The sequence below is a fragment of the Bubalus bubalis genome, chromosome 3 (assembly GCF_019923935.1).
Source record: "Bubalus bubalis isolate 160015118507 breed Murrah chromosome 3, NDDB_SH_1, whole genome shotgun sequence".
In the NCBI taxonomy this organism is placed as follows: domain Eukaryota; kingdom Metazoa; phylum Chordata; class Mammalia; order Artiodactyla; family Bovidae; genus Bubalus; species Bubalus bubalis.
The window spans coordinates 775,509-794,563 of NC_059159.1; the positions used below are offsets into that span (position 1 = coordinate 775,509).

The following is a 19,055-nucleotide window of genomic DNA, read 5'->3' on the forward strand; positions in this document are numbered from 1 at the left end:
GCACTTAGGATATGACTGAGTGACTAAGCACAGCACACACAGCACTTAGGATATGACTGAGTGACTAAGCACAGCGCAGCACAGCACTTAGGATATGACTGAGTGACTAAGCACAGCACACACAGCACTTAGGATATGACTGAGTGACTAAGCACAGCGCAGCACAGCACTCAGTTTGCACCTGCTGCCAAAAATGTTTTCTTCTCAATTTCAAACTTCTTGAAATTTTCTTTTCCCGATACCCAGCCTGTAGGTCTCTCTCTCTCTTCCTCCATCCACCTCAGCTCTTTATTATACAGGACACCTTGGCCCTTTTCATTCATTTTCTCTCTTCTCCACTCTTTGAAGGAATTCTCCACAATAACCCCAAGCCTGTGGGTGATCTAGAAAACAAACATCTTTCTCTTTAGCAGAGGTAGCCGGGAACATGCCCAGTAGTGGGGTTGCTGTGCCATATGGTAGCCTTACTCCTAGTTTTCTAAGGATCCTCCACACTGTTCCCTAGCATGGCTGCATCAGTGGCATCAGTATGCATACATTATCGGGGATAAAGTGGACAGGCGGGGAGAAACTGCTGCAAAACAGAGGGAGCCCAGTCTGGTGCTCTGTCATGACCTAGAGGCAGGAAGAGAGGGAGGCTCGGGGCGGGGAGGGGATATATTTATAATTATGGCTGCTTTTACGTTGTTCAACGGCAGAAACCATCACAATATTGTAAAAATTGAAAAACAAAAAAAGAAAAGGAAGTTGGAGTGTGTGTGCGTGTGTGCATGCGTGCGCATGTGTGCGTGCATGTGTGTGTGTGTGCATGTGTGTCCGTGTGTGTGCGTGTGCGTGTGTGCGTGTGTAAAAGAGCGAGAAGACTGTAACCATCGTGAGAGGGAGGGCCAGCCTTGTTTTATGTTGGCGGCAGCACACTGCTCTCCTCGCCACGGAACACCACGTTCATTAGCATCGCTCAAGAGTCACTGTCTGCCAAGAACATGTCTGAAACCAATGTGTCTCCGGGAACTTCAGACTTGGGTGTAAAACACCATCACCCGAATGAGAACGGGCAAAGCTGTTTATTCAGAGCTTGCTATCGGAAGGCAGTCAGACATCATCATGTTTGGCAAAGACCCAGAATCAGTTAAAGGAGCGGGAAAGCTTTACTGCAGATGAAGTGGAAAGCCTTGAGTAGGCCCTGATGGCAGGGCCTTGTGGGGGCAGGTCAGACACCCTATGTGATTGATCACAGCAACTCGCCTGGTTCTCTCTAGCGGGCCTAGTCCGCCCAGTTGCTCCAGAGACCGTGGCCAGAGTCCTGTTTTTATATGCCATCTAGCCATTGTCCATGTGTGTATTCAGCCCCTGAGAGCGAATGACATGAGAACTGGGGTCCTGAGTGGCCCCTCTGAGCCCGCTCGAGAGCATCCTTGACACCTGCCCGCCCTCTCCCGCTCTCCTGTGCTTCTTAGCGTCCGGATTTGTAATTTTACATCGATCTTCCAGTCCCCCAAGCAGGGCTAGAAGTCTGTTGAGATACATCAGAGAAGGCTTCAGCATGGATGAGCAGGCCTTTGTGCTGATCTGGTGTGAGAGCAGAGTGCAGTTACCAGGAGGGTCGTGCTACTGAAGGCAGAAGAGAAGCCCTCAGTTTGTGAGAGAAGACGCCAAGCTCAGGTTTTGGCACCTGGGGCTGGGAATGTCACTTCAGAGGTGGGGAGAGGAAGCCCGAGAGTAAGTGACGGGCCTCAGTTTACACGCCGAGGCCAGGGCTGGAGCAGGTACTGCAGCTCTGGGCTTTCCAGCCAGCACTACATACACCAGGCGGTCTGGACCAGAGGCTGGGCAATCTGGAGCCACCAGGATGGTCTTAGAGGCAAGAACGAGCCACTCCACACCGTTAACATAAGTGCGGTAAAGACAGAAACCATCTAGAAGATTTCACACAGACCCACCAAGATGAAAAGTAAATGATTAAAGAAGGTAGGTTTGGAGTTCCTTTCGAACCGTGATCCTTTATCTTCTATTTACAGAGATAAAAGTACACCCCCAGATGGTTAATATGTAAGCACTTCAGTATTTACAGCTCCCCTTTTGGGAGAGGAAAGCCGCTCTGGCAGCGCCGGCGTGACCCATCCGCCATGCTCCCCCCAGCGCTCGTCTTGCTGTCGGGGTTTCTCTGCCATGTTGCTATCGCAGGACGAAGTGAGTACTCATGGCTTTTGGAAAAAAAAAAAGAATATCCAATCCTGGGCTTCCCAGGAGACACTAGTGGTAAAGAACCTGCCTGCCAATGCAGGAGACGTGGGAGTGATCCCTGGGGTGGGAAGGTCCCCTGGAGAAGGAAGTGGCACCCACTGCAGTGTCCTTGCCGGGAAATCCCGTGGACAGAGGAGCCTGGCGGGCTACAGTCCATGCAGTCACCGAGAGTCGGACGTGACTGAGCACACACCCAACCCTCTGGCAAATGCCAGGGGCCCATAGGGATTAGCTAAATTCTCTTTAGGGTGGATGCTGGGGAGACTGGACTGGTGCTTATTGTTTGATGAAGCCATGCTTAAACTCCTCGGCGAGATACTTAGCTCCTTTAAGCCTCAGTATACCGGCCTGTGAAATGGGGATAACACATCTAACCTCCTTTGAAAGCTGGTGAGGAGATTAGCTGGGGTACGGCATATGTCAAGTATTTGTAGCAAAACTCAGTGTAAGTATTTTGGTAGCATTAAATGTTTTTCGTTTGTGTGGGCCAGCTAAACTTAAAAAGGCAAATATGGATTTCTCAACCAACTGCTTTGTGTTCTGTTTCAGCCTGCCCCAAGCCAGATGAGCTACCGTTTTCCACGGTGGTTCCATTGAAACAGTCCTATGAGCCCGGGGAGCAGATAGTCTTCTCCTGCCAGCCGGGCTACGTGTCCCGGGGAGGGATCCGGCGGTTTACGTGCCCGCTCACAGGACTCTGGCCCATCAACACGCTGAAATGCATGCGTAAGTCAGCCTCCTTCCCCACATTCCCCGCTCATTCAGATCCTGTACGGGGCGGGGAGATGACCGACCCTGTCCAGCTCTGGGTGCAGAAGGCCAGCAGAGCCGCGGGATGGGGGACAGCGGGCGCAGAAGGCCAGCAGAGCCGCAGGGCGGGGGGCAGTGAGCACAGAAGGCCAGCAGAGCCGCGGGATGGGGGACAGCGGGCGCAGAAGGCCAGCAGAGCCGCGGGATGGGGGCAGTGGGCGCAGAAGGCCAGCAGAGCCGCGGGATGGGGGCAGCGGGCACAGAAGGCCAGCAGAGCCGCGGGATGGGGGCAGTGGGCGCAGAAGGCCAGCAGAGCCGCGGGGCGGGGGGCAGTGAGCACAGAAGGCCAGCAGAGCCGCGGGGCGGGGGGCAGTGAGCACAGAAGGCCAGCAGAGCCGCGGGGCGGGGGGCAGTGGGGGTGGGTTTCATGGGAGGAGAGACTGCAGACAGTCAGTGCTGTTTGCCAGAAGCCAGGAGGAGAGGGTGGGCAGAGGATGAGCTGGTTAGACGTCATCGATGACTCAATGGACACGAATCTGAGCAAATTCTAGGAGACTGTGGTGGACAGGGGAGCCTGGTGTGATGCAGTCCATGGGGTCACAAAAGGTCGGATGGAAATTAGCCACAATGACTGGAATTAGCCAGGGGAGATTTTAAAAAGAGACTTGGTATGATAAAAGGAGAGGGAGGCACTGCAGATGTGAAAAGAGAAGTAGATATGATGTTACAAATTATATTTCTAATAAAAAACAAACATATTATATTAAATCAATGTTATACATAATATATACAATATTATGCATAATATATATATATATAATATTATGGGACTTCCCAGGTGGCTCAGCGGTAAAGAATCCACCTGCCAACACAGGAGACTCAAGAGATGCAGGTTCAATCCCTGGGTCAGGAAGATTCCCTGGAGAAGGAAATGGCAACCCACTCCAGTATTCTTGCCTGAGCCTGGCGGGCTACAGTCCACAGGGTCGAGAAAGAGGAGAACACGACTGAGTGACTCAACAACCACAACAAAGCGAACATTTAGACTGTTTGATTTTTGTCTTTGTGACTAACAGTTATACTGTGCAGACACCTCCCTGGGGGGCCAGTGGTTCAGACTCTGTGGGTCCACTGCAGGGGGCGTGGGTTCTCCCTGGTTTGGGAACTAAGATCCTGCGAGCTGCATGCCCCGCCACCAAAACAAGCAACAACAACAAAAAAAGCAGAAGTAACAACCCGATGGATGCCTCAGTGCGTGTGTCACTTCGATTATTTTGAGTTAACTTCTGAAAATAGTTATCAGTGGAGTCACTGGATCAAAAGATAGAAATGAGATTAAACATTTTTATTTTAACAGGAAATTCTGTAACTGGACATTGATGTTTTTATCTTTAAATCACAGCCAGAGTATGTCCTTTTGCTGGGATCTTAGAAAATGGAACGGTACGCTATACAACGTTTGAGTATCCCAATACCATCAGCTTTTCTTGCCGCACTGGGTAAGGACTTTCGGCTCACAGAGGCCGCGCATTCCTGCCCCCTTAAGCTGAACATCAAGGCCGGCCCCTATTTTATTGCTAGTCTTTAGGCTGGACTTGCTGAATACAGATCACTGAATAAAAATCCACAGTGGGGTTGGGGGTGGGGTGGAGAATACAGCAGTCAGTGAAATACGAAGTTGATGCTCTATCTAATTTTTCTGCACCCGATTAGCTACTCATATGAGGAGTACATTGAAATTATTGAAGCTGGGTGATAATTCTTTATAATCTCTGGGCCAAATCTTGGCTCGGGGGTTAAAGTATTCTAGTAGTCAGGCTTGGGCTTTAGGCTAATTTGATGGACTGTGACCTAGGTTCAGTGGTAAAGAATCCGCCTGCTAATATTGCAGAAGGCGCGGTCGATCCCTGGGGTTGAGAAATCCGTTGGAAAAAGACATGGCAACCCTCTGCAGGATTCTTGTCTGGGAAACCCCATAGACAGAGGAGCCTGGCGGACTGCAGTCCATGGGGTCGCAGAGAGTCGGACAGGACTGAGCACACAGCAGAATTCTGCGGAGAAGGCTGAGGGTGATGGTGTAGAAACGCCCTCCTTCTCACCAGGGCTGCCTCCCAGGGAAGAAAGCAGCAAAATTTCACTGAGGATCCTGCTTTGTGATTAGAGATTAAGAAATACTGTGTGTGGAAGAGAAATGCAGTCCTTTCAACGGAAACACCAATTTACTGATGAGTGATCTTGAATACATTGTCTTCAAGGACAATGGCACATTTATAATGTTAATAGACAGCATTGTTATTACACATTTTGGCCAGCAGGCTCTCAGAAAATGAGTATTAGAGATTACTTGGTGTGATTCACTTTTGTGATCCCAAAAAGAGACGTGAGTCTTGGATTAGAAGCCGTTACCCTGACCAGCTGGTTGGGGACCAGGGGTTTTGGGACTGGAAGGGAGGGTGGGCCTCCACACCCAGCGGTGATGGGACCCTCTCCTGCTTCAGCAATTGCCTTGAAGCCGCAGGCTGGGAGGCTTGCTGAGCCTTAGAGGAGTTTAAGCCTCTCAGGAAAACAGTATTCTAAGATGGAAAAGAAGCCAGTAGTATTCATCTGCAGCACTGCTCGATGGAAAAAAATTTGAGGTGCCAGGGGTGGATGACTCTGTAATTTAATGGGTTCAATTTTCCCTCCGCAGGTTTTATCTGAAAGGAGCTAGTTCTGCGAAATGCACTGTGGAAGGGAAGTGGAGCCCAGACCTTCCTGTCTGTGCCCGTGAGTCTCCGGGTCCAGCTCGAGGAGGGTGACCGCTTGGTTGGCCTGGGACGTTCCTGGTTTTATCAATACAAGATCTACACCCTGAAACCCCTCAGTCCCAGCTCCCTGAGGTGGTTGCTCACCTTTTTTGGGACTGTTCATCCTGATGTCTTCTTAAAATGATTTTATTGATTGCTTTTTTGTGGCTGTGCTGGGCCTCGGTTGTTGCGTGGGCCTTTCTCTCATTGCGGCGAGTGGGGGCCACTCTGATTGCGGTGCGTGGGCTTCTGTGGGCAGGGGCTTCTGTCTAGACCACAGGTTGCTGGGCACAGCAGCTTCGTTGCTCCATAGCACGTGGGAGCTTCCTGGATCAGGGATCGAACCCATGTCCCCTGCACTGGCAGGTGGATTCTTTACCAAGGAGCCACCAGGGAAGCCCCATCCTGGTCTCCTACTCTGGAAGATGAAGCAGCGCCTTTGGAATGACACAGCCTGACCCGAGCTGTGAGGCTCTAGATCACTTAGGTCAGGGCGGCAACCCACCTCTGAGTCCCTGCCGGAAGCCACTTCTGCAAGCGCCACACAGAGAGGGCACAAAAGCGGGCGTATTCGGCGGGAGCAGACACACCGGCGCTGGCACCAAGGTGCCACGCAGACGTCACAGTGGCATGCTCCCATCAGCAGCCGCCGCGGGATGCTGGCTCGGTGAGGCCCTTCACCAGTTCTGACTCCGAGAAAGGCAGCGTTTCGTTCCAAGACGTCTGGTCGCCTAAGCAACATGGTCTTGTAATGGGCAGATCAGCGATGGCAACACTTAAACCCCCTTCATTTTTCAGTTTTCTGGCCGGCCCACACATCTGATTTTCCGATCACATTTTCTTCCCTGCCTTCTCCAATGGACTGTGGTTATCCTGGCATTTGATCGAATTTTGCATTTTCTCAAGTTAATCTTTGGATTTTTTCCTTTCTGTAAAGAGTATTTTGTTTAAAAAAGACTCAGCTATTTCCATTCAAATGACAGTTCTTTCTTTTTTCAGCTATAACCTGCCCTCCACCACCCATACCCAAGTTTGCAAGTCTCAGCGTTTACAAGCCATTGGCTGGGAACAACTCCTTCTATGGCAGCAAGGCAGTCTTTAAGTGCTTGCCACACCACGCGATGTTTGGAAATGACACCGTTACCTGCACGGAACATGGGAACTGGACGCAGTTGCCAGAATGCAGGGGTAGGTGCAACGATACGGCAAAGCAGTCATGGGAGTGCAGGGCCTCGCTGAAGAGGGCTGCACATTCCGCTCTCCAGAGGGTTCTGAATGACCCTGTTTACCGTGGCCTCTGCCCTGTGCCTGGGGCTGAGGGTGCCAGGTGAGGGAGGCCTGGCTTCTAGCTCAGGGTGATGAGAAGTGATGCAGTGGACAGTCTGGAGCAGCCTGGGAGAGCTCCTGGGAGGAGGACGTGGGGGTGGAGTGGGGGACAGTGCAGCCTGCCACAGTACAGGGGAGCCAGGGATGGGGGACAGGGAAGAACGGGGAGTGAGCATGCACAGCTGAACGTTACAGTGAGGTTGGTGAAGAGACACCTGGATTAAACTGGGAAGTCCAAAGAGATTAGGGCTTCCCTGGTGGCTCAGAAGGTAAAGAATCCGCCTGCAATGCAGGAGATCTGGGTTCGATCCCTGGGTCGGGAAGATCCCCTGGAGGAGGAAATGGCAGCCCACTCCAGTATTCTTGCCTGGAGAATCCCTTGGACAGAGGAGCCTGGCGGGCTACAGTCCATGGGGTTGCAAAGAGTCAGACACAGGTGAGTAACTAACGCTTTTGCTTTACTTTCAAGAGATTTAAAGTGAAAAACTGGGTTGCGATCAGATTGATATAAGCTTTTGTAGTTTTTACCTAAATTTAAGAATCACAAGAATATTTGATTTAAAAATATATATGAAAATTCTTTCTCCTTTAATTGGAATCATCATTGCTATAGTTATTTATTTGTTTATTGGCCATGTGGCATGTGGGATCTTGCCCGATCAAAGATGGAACCCGTGCCTCCTGCCGCGGGAGCATGGAGTCTTAACTGCTGGACCACCAGGGAAGTCCCATTACTGTCTTTGAATTTGTCCACTGCATAATGAGCAGGTAGAGTAAAGAATTTATCATGCGCACGAGGAGCAACACTAAAGACTGTTACCCTCTCGCGTAGTGGATAGGACAGACGTCTGCTGAATGATTCCAGCAGAAGTACTTCATAGCATAGGGACGTTGTTACTACTACTGATCCCTAGCACCTTCTGCGGGACTTAACTCAGGGCCAGGCACTGGTCTCCTGCTATTCATGCATATGTCATCTCATTTACTTCTCCCAAGTCCTAAGTAGTGGGTTCTTCATAGGTTTTTTTTTTCTTCTTATTTTCATCTGTTTACATTGATATGTCAGCCAACAGCATGTTGTAACATTCTCTCTCTTTCTTTCTATAGACATGCTTTTTCCCCTGAATTTTCTGAAAATAAGTTATACACATCATGACACTTACCCATGAACGCTTCAGCAGCATGAACCTCCTAATAACAATGAGATTCTCCTATGTTATCCCTGTACCCAAGATATTTAACATATTTGGAATTACAATAATAATTTAAACAATCATATACAATTAGCAATATTTATTTCATATGCAAATTGCCCCACCTGATCCAGAAGTTCCTTTCCACACACATTTTGTTCTGTGTGAAATCTTATCGTGAACCACGCCTGTGTCTAGTTGTCACGTCTCTTTAGTCTCCTTTAGGAGGAGGAAATGGCAGCCCACTCCAGAGTTCTTGCCTGGAGAATCCCAGGGACAGGGGAGCCTAGCGGGCTGCCGTCTATGGGGTCCCACAGAGTCGGACACGACTGAAGCGACGTAGCAGCAGCAGCAGCAGCGGCAGCCCTGTAGTGAGGAGTGATCCTCTGCCTTCTCAGTCATCTTTCATTGATGTTTATGAAGAGTGCATGCTGGTTGTTTTTAGAAGTTTCCAGAATGTGAATTTGGTTGCTTATTTACTCATGATTAGACTGAAGTTAACACTCTTTAGGAATGCACTCCCTCTCAGCAGGAGGCACTGGTGTCAGTCAGCCACTATCGGGCGTGACGCGATCCTGTGGTCAAGGAAGCACACCCTTCTTCTCTTGGTGAAAAAGAGCATCTCTTCCTCTTTGGAGTTAGTACGCACCCTGTGGGTGGTGGTTTGAGGCTATGTGAACACCCGCTCTTGAGCAGTCATTGATAACCCGGGACTCAGTCAGCTGAGGCCCTGATGGTTGCAAAGTGGTGGCTTTCTCATGTTATCTCTCCTTGATATTTATTACCTGGAATTCTTCTACAGGGAAAAGTTTTTCTCCCATGGACTGTTTCTCTTTAGTTTTATTATAGACTCATACATTCCTTTGCACTCAATTTGCTGAAGAACCAAAACTGATCCAAGCAGTCCAACTTTGAATTTTGTACTCTTTTTTAAAAAAACCCATTTGATTTATTTGGCTGTGCTGGGTCTTAGCTGCAGCACAGGGGATCTTTTAGCTGAAGCATGTGGTATCCAGTTCCCTGACCAGGGGTGGAACTCGGGAGCGTGGAGTCTTAGCCGCTGGACCAGGGAAGTCCCTGGATTTTGTATCCTTGAACCATCGCATTAGACTACCTTCCAAAAGCTCTGTGCTCCTCCATCCAGCCTGGTTTTCTGTAGTGTGATAAAGAGGGGACAACAGAGGATGAGATGGTTGGGCAGCATCACCGACTCAATGGACATGAACTTGAGCAAACTCTGGGAGATAGTGGAGGACAGGGAAGCCTGGCGTGCTGCGGTCCATGGGGTCGCAAAGAGCTGGACAGACTTAGTGACTGAACAACAACAACGACAAAGAGCGGTATGGATTTAGGACTTCACCGCTGGGGGTCTTAAGGCCAGGGAGCAGCACTGCTTTTCTCCTTCCTATTTTGTGCTGGCTTCTTGTATAGTCTGAAGACAATCATAAGAATTAGGTTTAACATTTAAAATCCAAACAATAGTGTTCTACTGTGCGTGTAGGGAATCTTTGTGTTTTAATTTCATGGTCTGTTGATTAAAAGACACAGACTTTTCTTTCGTTCAAACCCACCACCTTAGACGGTGTGCAGATGAAGTTTGCAATAAATAATACCTTGTGATTATACGAAAGCCCAAAGAACTTGGTAACTCATTAATTTACTTTCAAAGTCTTGTTGTTTCTCTGTTAATGCCCAGGGTCTCACGAGGATAAGGTAAAGGGGAAATCACAGGAATCACGCAGAGACTCACGGGTGTAAGAGAGGAGCTCCTAAGCATTCTGTGACCACCGGGCCCCACACTGTTTATGCTAACACGGCTTACTGCTTAAACTTTGTAGAAGTAAGATGCCCATTCCCATCAAGACCAGACAATGGGTTTGTGAACCATCCCGCAAATCCAGTGCTCTACTATAAGGACACCGCCACCTTTGGCTGCCATGAAACGTATTCCTTGGATGGACCGGAAGAAGTAGAATGCAGCAAATTTGGAAACTGGTCTGCACAGCCAAGCTGTAAAGGTATGCGATGTGGGTAAGGGCTCAAACCGCCTGCAGACTCATCCTGTGAATCTCCTTTACTTGCCATTTTCTTGTTCCAGTCATTTTCCAGTTTTTTTCTTGACTTGCTTCACAGCTCCGGGGATTTCCATGAACATGGGGAAGCTTCATGCCTAGCAAGCCTGTGTGCGATTTAAACACTATATACTTCATTCATTTATTTATTTTTGGCTTCATCGGGTCTCAGTTTCAGCTCTCAGGCGCTGTAGCTTTGGCGTGCAGGCTAGCTGCCCTGCTGTGTGTGGGCTTTTGGTCCCCTGAACAGGAATCAGGCCCACGGCCTCTGCACTGGAGGGCAGATTCTCAACCGCTGGACCACCAGGAGGTCCCTCCTGACTGCCCGAGACGAGTGTTCTGTTGTCAGCCTTGGTAATGTGGTGGGAGATTGTGTGGGCTTCCTACAACTGCTTTTATGTCCTGGCCCACGACCATCCTGTTTCACTTGGTTCTAGTCAAGACTCTTCTCACCGGGGCAAAACCCCACCACACAGTCAAGAGAGTTCCTGGAAATGGTGATTAACTACAAATGGGCAACAGGCGATCGTATGGACCATGAGTATGGGGAAATGAGGACGGGAACTCAGAGTCAGGAACCGCAGCTACTCTCTCCATATCTTACAGCCTCGGGGGCTGCCTTGCACCTCTGTTTCCCGCTTACTCAGCTTGAACCTGGCCTGATTCTGTGCCAGGACCTCTCACCTGAAGGATCGTCACTCAGGGCTTCTTTTCCCTGAGAAGTTGGCTCCTTTGGCATCGTCGCTCCTTGGTCTGGCCCGTGTCGCACTCACGCAGAGAGCAGCAGGTGTGCGCTGTGATTCTGCTCAGGCTGCTGTGGGCTGGAAGGAAATTGGGCAAAATGGAGAATGACTAGCTTGGGGTCCCCTCAAAACAGGGCCTGAGATGGGGATTCAAACGCAGCTGATTTACTGAGCCTCAGGAAACAGAGTGAGGCAGGTAGGATGCAGCCCGACATTGCGCGTCAGAAGCGCCTGGAGGGCTTGCTTCAACAGTCTCTGCTTCGCTGGGTCTGGAGTGGGACCTGAGAACTAGCATTTCTACCAGGTCCCCAGGAGATGCTGGTGCTGCAGACGCGGGGCCCCTGTCTGGAACGAGGATGTGGGCTCAGCTAGAGTGTAACTTAAGTTTAATCCCCGGGCAGCTCTGGACAGGGCCGCTGATTGCATGGAGAGGCGAGGGCACTTGTTTATCTTGATCCCCTTGTGAGTCTGCAGAGGCTGTGGGCTGCCCACTTCCCTGCCCCCGGGCTGACGTGCACGCTCTCCTGGGAGAGGAGGCGCTCTGTGGCTGAAGGCTGTTTTTCAGAGAAGGGAGCACTTGTGAGCTCTTACCAGCAACACTCACTTGGCTCGGGGGTGGGTGCGCCCGTTCAGTGAATGGGAGCTGAGTGGGCAGGGGAGGCTTACCTGCAGCAGCAGTGTCTTTTAAAAAACATTTTATTGGAGTATGGGTGCTTTACAATGCTGTGTGTTTCTACTGTACAGCAAAGTGCATCAGCCACACGGAGACACACGTCTCCTCCTTTTTGGATTTCCTTCCCACTAGGTCACCACGGAGCACTGAGTGGACTCCCCTGTGCCGTGCAACAGGCTCTCATTAGTTATCTTATGCAAAGTGCCAACAGTGTATATGTGTCAACCCCAGTCTCCCAACTCCTCCCACCCGCTTCCTGCCCCTCAGGAACCATATGTTTGTGCTCTCCGTCTGTGTATCTGGAGAAGTGCTTTTTTAACAAAACGGTTTATTTATTTATTGGCTGTGCTAGGTCTTCACCGCTGCGTGGGCTTTCCCTAGTTGCTACCAGAAGGGGGAGCCACTGGAAGTGAACGGGGGCTACTCTGGGATGCGGCGTGAGGCTTCTGCGTGCGGTGGCTTCTCTGGTTGCTGAGCACGGGCTCTGGGGCCTGTGGGGGTCTCCCCCGGCCGGGGACCGACCTTGCATTGCAAGGCGGATTCTTAACCACTGGACCACCAGGGAGGCAGAGCACCTGATGCTTCTGCTCTGACCTTCTCACGTGGCTACTCCTGGCGAAGAAAAGGTGATCTCGGAAATCACGGTTCATGGTCCTGCTGATAGAGAACCGCAGTTGGCAGTGATGCTGAGGCTATTCACGATGCACCTTCTTAGAATCTCCTCCTCTGGGGCCATTTGTTCCAGGTCTACTTATCCAGTGGCTCTGATGTTACATTCTCTTTAAGAAAGAGAAAGTGAAGTCCTGTCTTGACTACAAATATTGTCTCTTTCAGCATCTTGTAAGTTATCTGTTAAAAGAGCTACTGTGATATACGAAGGAGAGAGAGTAGCTATCCAGAACAAATTTAAGAACGGAATGCTGCATGGCCAAAAAGTTTCTTTCTTCTGCAAGAATAAGGAAAAGAAGTGCAGCTACACAGAAGATGCCCAGTGCATAGACGGCACCATCGAGATTCCCAAATGCTTCAAGGGTGAGTTTAATGCTGGAGTGTTTACCTGGCATCTCCCTTGCCCTGGACATAATCAGTACTTAAAAAAAAAAATTTCAGTTTGTTTTGGAATATAGCTGATTAACAATGTTGTGATAGTTTAAGGTGAACAGCAAAGGGACTCAGCCATATACATATACCTGTATCCATCCTCCCCCAAGCTCCGTTCCCATCCAGCCTGCCACATAACATTGAGCAGAGTTCCCTGTGTGGTACAGGAGGTCCTTGTTGGTTATCCATCTTAAATATAGATATGTGTACATGTCCATCCCAAACTCCCTGACTATCCCTTCTCCCTATCCCTTCCCCTGGCCACCATACGTTCCTTCTCTACCTCTGTTTCTGTTTTGTAAGTAAGTTCATTTGTATCATTTCTTTCTGGATTCCACATATAAGGGCTGTTGTACAACATTTTTTCTTCTCTGTCTCACTTGCTCAGTATGACCATCTCTAGGTCCATCCATATTGCTGAAAATGGCATCACTTCATTCTTTCTAACAGTCAAGTAATCACAATCTGCACTTTTATTATTGACACATAATGACTAAAAGAAGCCATGTCAGTTTGGCCACTGGATTTTTAAAAGGAGGGTTAGACAGGAGAAAACAGCAAGATGAACAGTAACTGCATTTGGTATTTCCAGTTTCCTTTCCAATTCTTTTCCTTAAAACTCAGTCAGGATTGGGGCTTTCTTTGATGAGTGTTAAATTATGCCATGGTGTCTAATTCCAGATTATGCATGAATAATAATAATGATATTGAATGGAATACTGAGTAGTAATATTTACCACCTCTTGAGCCCAAATGATAATGAACTCACCCCAAATTACAAAGTAATTCAAGTCAGTGGTCGTTGGTTTACAGATCTAACATTTCTTTCCCTCTTTTGACAGTTCCTAGAGTTTGAAAAGTACCCATTAGAGAAAAGTATTCATTAGAGCAAAACATTTAAAGAAAGATGACACTGTGTTTGTGTGAGATAAAGGAGTGTACAATGGTTAGCATTTAAGCCATCAGTTTCAGGTCTAAATAAATATCTTTTTTACCACAAAGGATGAGCCAGCCAGAGGCTGAAGCTGATTGCATCTAGGTTTGGAGATGCTTCTAGAATGTTGTTAGCCTGTATCAGCTGGCAGAGGACACAGATGGGAGCAGATTGGGGAAGAGAGAGGTCTGAGAAGTGGGCAGCTAGAGACAGAGGAGGAAATGAGAACCAGCAAACAATACCCACCTCATAGGTCTGATGATTAGAAATCTTACACAGGACATACGGTGAGTGCTCAATGATAAGCATGACCGTTCTTTTCACTCTAATTACAAACAGTTAGAAATGCACTGCATACATTGTTATTGTTCAAGATACAGCAGAGCCCTGGTGTGATGTTACATACTGCTAAGTCGCTTCAGTCGTGTCCGACTCTGTGTGACCCCATAGACGGCAGCCCACCAGGCTCCCCGATCCCTGGGATTCTCCAGGCAAGAACACTGGAGTGGGTTGCCATTTCCTTCTCCAGTGCAAGAAAGTTAAAAGTGAAAGGGAAGTCGCTCAGTCGTGTCTGACTCTTAGCGACCCCATGGATTGCAGCCCACTAGGCTCCTCCATCCATGGGATTTTCCAAGCAAGAGTACTGGAGTGGGGTGCCATTGCCTTCTCCGTGTTACATATTAAAACTGACAAATAATCTTAGTACAGATTGGCAGAAAAAGTACTAGCAGAGGGTGATTTTAAAAAGTCAAATAGGGCTGGTTAATGTATTTGTTCAGGCTGCTCTCCCCTATAGTCTGCCGACAGATGAGTGCTGCGGGTACATTGGGGAATAAACAGAGGGCTGATGCAGTTTTTTCTTTTAATCTTGAGTGTCAGAATTATATAGAACTTTTCATTTTCTCACTTGGAAATGATTGCTTTATCTTTTCCCTGATGTTTTCTCGAATCACTTAAACCTCACATGGAATGCTTTCATTCATATAATTAGATTTATTCTACACATTTATAAAATGTATTTGATTTGGCTTGGGTATTTGACAAATTTAAGAAATGATTGTTTCTCTTAGAGTATTTATTTATTTTTTCTCCCCAAACAGAGCACAGTTCTTTAGCTTTCTGGAAAACGGATGCATCTGACGTAAAACCATGCTAAGCTGGTTTTCACACTGAAAATTAAATGTCATGCTTATATATGTCTGTCTGAGAATCTGATGGAAACGGAAAAATAAAGAGACTGAATTTACCGTGTCAGCCATTGCAGTGTCACGCCGCATGGTAGCTTACTTTTAGTTATCTGTTTTTTTGCTTGCTGTTGTTCAGTTGCTAAGTTATGTCCAACTCTTTGTGACCCCTTGAACTGCAGCATGCCAGGCTCCCCTGTCCTTCACTGTATCCCAGAGTTTGCTCAAATTCATGTGCACTGAGTCATGATACTATCCAACCATCTCATCCTCTGCCGCACCCTTCTCCTCTTGCCCTCGATCTTCCCCAGCATCAGTCTTTTCCAGTGAGTTGGCTCGTCACATCAGTTCAGTTCAGTTCAGTCGCTCAGTTGTGTCTGACTCTTTGCAATTTCGTGGACTGCAGCACACCAGGCCTCCCTGTCCATCACTAACTCCTGGAGTTTACTCAAACTCATGTCCATTGAGTCGGTGATGCCATCCAACCATCTCATCCTCTGTCATCCCCTTCTCCTCCTGACCTCAATCTTTCCCAACATCAGGATCTTTTCAAATGAGTCAGCTCTTTGCATCTGGTGGCCAAATTAAGAAACCCAAATATTTGGAACATTGCTCTCGCACAGCTGTGAAATGGAAAGTGTAAATAACTACCCGGTTACCCAGTTCCCCTCTCCCTAACTCTACTTTTAAGTGCTTTCACTCAAAACACCTGCAATGCAATTATTTTCTTAGAATAGTCCATAGACCCCAGCATCAGTATCGCCTGGTAATAATCACAAAGGAAAAAATGCTATGTACTGGAATTTCTGAGGTTGGCCCCCAAATATGCATTTGTAACCAAGTCCCCAGATAATCTGCCTTTTTGAGAAGTATCACTGTAAAGGATAAACAAAGTGCATAGCCCTTCAGGCCAGTAGAACTGGGTCTGGACTGGGATAGCTTGGTTTACATAATGCCTATAAATCCCTCCTTGTCCACCAACATGCCTCTGACCCATCGCTGATGTTGCTCCTTTCTCTATATTTAACTTCCTCGCCCCTTTCTCCTTCCGTAGGAGGTGCTGGCAAACCACACCCCAGGCTCTACCTGTGTTTCCTATGCCTGCACCAGAGCAGCTGAACGTTGCTGGAAAAAAAGGAACCTCACAATTATGCTCTTAGGTCCCGCTTTGATCCATGAACATGAACGTCACACGAGCTCAGCTGTGCCCGGCAATTCTGCCGCATTTCTCTAGTCGGTTCTCGCCCCGCCTCCCCGACACGGCTGTGTGTCTTCTCAGCCCTGCTCAAGCCACCCTCCATCCCTCTCAGACAACATCCCGCTCTTATTTCACCAAGAAAATAGGAAAGACCCTTTTCAGTCTTTGCCCAACCAAGTCTGTCACCTCAGCAGTCTGTACCAAGTTCTCTGCGCTCTTTCTCCTTACTCTGAGATCCCGTCTAAGGGCAAACCTCATGCCCGGGACCCCATCTTCTGTCTTCTTAGTTAAGAATTTTGCTCCTGTGATGAATGATCTTCCATTTCTTCCCCCTTTCTATTGGAGCAGTTCTACACAAATATACAATAATGTTGTTGAGTCGCTCTTATCCAACTCTTTGTGACCCCATGGACTGCAACACACCAGGCTCCTCTGTCACCACTCTGTCCCAGAGTTTGCTCAAACTCATGTCCTTTGAGTCCATGACATCATCCAACCATCTCATCCTCTGTCGCCCCCTTCTCCTCCTCCCCTCAATCTTTCCCAACTTCAGAGTCTTTTCCAATAACATCATCACTTAAAAAAGAAAACCTTGCTGTTACCTCACAACATTTTCCAGCTACTGCTCTCCAGCTGTGTCAACTTAAAATAGGCACAACCTAAAGTTGAGAGTTATGTTTTATTTGGTGGGAATTTTTAGGACTTCAAGTCCTGGAGACTTGAAGCATCTCAAGTGACTGAGAGAACTGCTCTGAGGAGGTGGGAGGGGAGTCAGGTTATACAGAAGTTTGCCGCAAGTGGACGTCAAACGTGTTTTTGTGAATTAAAGAAAGCCAGATATCTCAAGCGGAGAAGGCAATGGCAACCCACTCGAAGACTCTTGTCTGGAAAATCCCATGGACGGAGGAGCCTCGTGGGCTGCAGTCCATGGGGTCGCTAGGAGTTGGACACGACTGAGTGACCTCACTATTTTTTCACTTTCATGCATTGGAGAAGGAAATGGCAACCCACTCCAGTGTTCTTGCCTGGAGAATCTCAGGGACGGCAGAGCCTGGTGGGTTGCCGTCTGTGGGGCCGCACAGAGTCGGACACGACTGAAGCGACTTAGCAGCAGCAGCAGCAGATATCTCAAGGTGAGGAACTGCTGCTTTTCTGGGTACAGGGAGATGCAGGCGTCTGGACTCCTTGAAGTCGCTGCTTCTGTGCGCAGCTCGGCCCTCTGGGCAAGCTTCTGAGTCCTCACCGCCTCTGGGCAGGCTCCTGAGTCCTCACCGCCTCCGGGCAGGCTCCTGAGTCCTCAGCGCCCCTGGGCAGGCTCCTGAGTCCTCACCGCCCCTGGGCAGGCTCCTGAGTCCTCAGCGCCCCTGGGCAGGCTCCTGAGTCCTCAGCGCCCCTGGGCAGGCTCCTGAGTCCTCAGCGCTCACCCACGGGGTAGCTGCGGCCTCACGGTGTGGACCGCAAGTACCGTTTTCCTCCGGGCGCCCTGAGGGATCAGAAACTCATACGTGGAGGGCCAGATCGCTGCCGGCTGTGACATCCTTATTTATTATGGTGGCAGAAAAGACTCCATTTCTCATCTGTATCCCTTGTTTTTATAAAAGTCCCAGAAGGAGCTGTTGGTCTTTGCCGGCTCCACATTGTACACCCATCACAACTCTTTACCTTGGTCTCCTCCAGAGGCCTCTTCTCACGGATGCTTGGTCCTCAGGGCTCAGTTGCCTTCCCCTGGCGCGCGTCTGATCCCTTCACCAAGATGCTCTTCTGCACCTCTTCCCTTTACAGAAGCCTGTGTGGCTCTTCCCAGATTGTCCTTCAAAATCTCCAAGTCCCATTGTTGTTGCCGTTTAGTCGTTCAGTTGTGTCCAACTCTTCTGGGACCCCATGGACTGTAGCCCACCAAGCTCTTCTGTCCATGGGATTTCCTAGGCAAGAATACTGGAGTGGATTACCATTTCCTCCTCCAGGGGATCTTCCTGACCTGGGAATCAAACTTGTGACTCTTATTGGCAGGCAGTTTTTCATGACTCACCGCTTGCAGAGCCCGATTATTGTATATATATGTGCATATATATATTCAGTGTCCCTTTATATACCACATCTTCTTAATGCATTCATCTTTTGATGGACACCTAAGTTGCTTCCATGTCTTGGCTATTGTAAGTAGTGATGCTGTCAACATTGGGATGCATGTATCTCTTCCAATTAGTGAAGAAAACGTAGGCAGAACACCCTATGATGTAAATCATAGCAATATTTTCTTGGATCTGTGTCTTAAAGCAAAGGAAATTAAACAAAAATAAACAAATGAAAAGTATTTACACTTAAAATTTTTTACACAGTAAAGGAAACCACTGATAAATCAAAAAGACAACCCACTGAATAGGAGAAAATATTTGCTAATTATATGACTGATGAGAGTCATATATCAGTTTAATAAGATGCTGAAGCTCCAATACTTTGGCCACCTGGTGTGAAGAACTGACTCATTTGAAAAGACCCTGATGCTGGGAAAGATTGCAGGCAGGAGGAGAAGGGGACAACAGAGGATGAGATGCTTGGATGGCATCACCGACTCGATGGACATGAGTTTGAGTAAGCTCCGGGAGTTGGTGATGGACAGGGAAGCCTGGCATGCTGCAGTCCATGGGATCACAAAGAGTCGGACACGACTGAGCGACTGAACTGAAGAGTTTAATAGCCAAAGTATATAAATAGCTCAGGCAACTCAACATTGAAACAAACAAAACAACCCAGTTTAAAAAAAGGCAAAAGGCCTGAATAGACATTTTTCCAAAGAAGATATACAATGGGCATGCGAAAAGATGCTCCACATCATTAATTCTCAGAGAAA

General features: G+C 48.4%; 1 protein-coding gene across 1 annotated transcript; it reads left to right on the top strand.

Moving 5' to 3' along the window:
• The first annotated feature begins 2,033 nt into the window (after window positions 1-2,033).
• Window positions 2,034-15,076, top strand: APOH (apolipoprotein H). The gene is made up of 8 exons (XM_006046267.4): window positions 2,034-2,190; window positions 2,794-2,970; window positions 4,397-4,493; window positions 5,684-5,760; window positions 6,780-6,968; window positions 10,138-10,317; window positions 12,622-12,819; window positions 14,923-15,076. The coding sequence occupies exons 1-8, from the start codon at window positions 2,127-2,129 to the stop codon at window positions 14,976-14,978; spliced, it is 1,038 nt and encodes a 345-aa protein (XP_006046329.3). The 5' UTR covers window positions 2,034-2,126; the 3' UTR covers window positions 14,979-15,076.
• The last annotated feature ends 3,979 nt before the right edge of the window (window positions 15,077-19,055 follow it).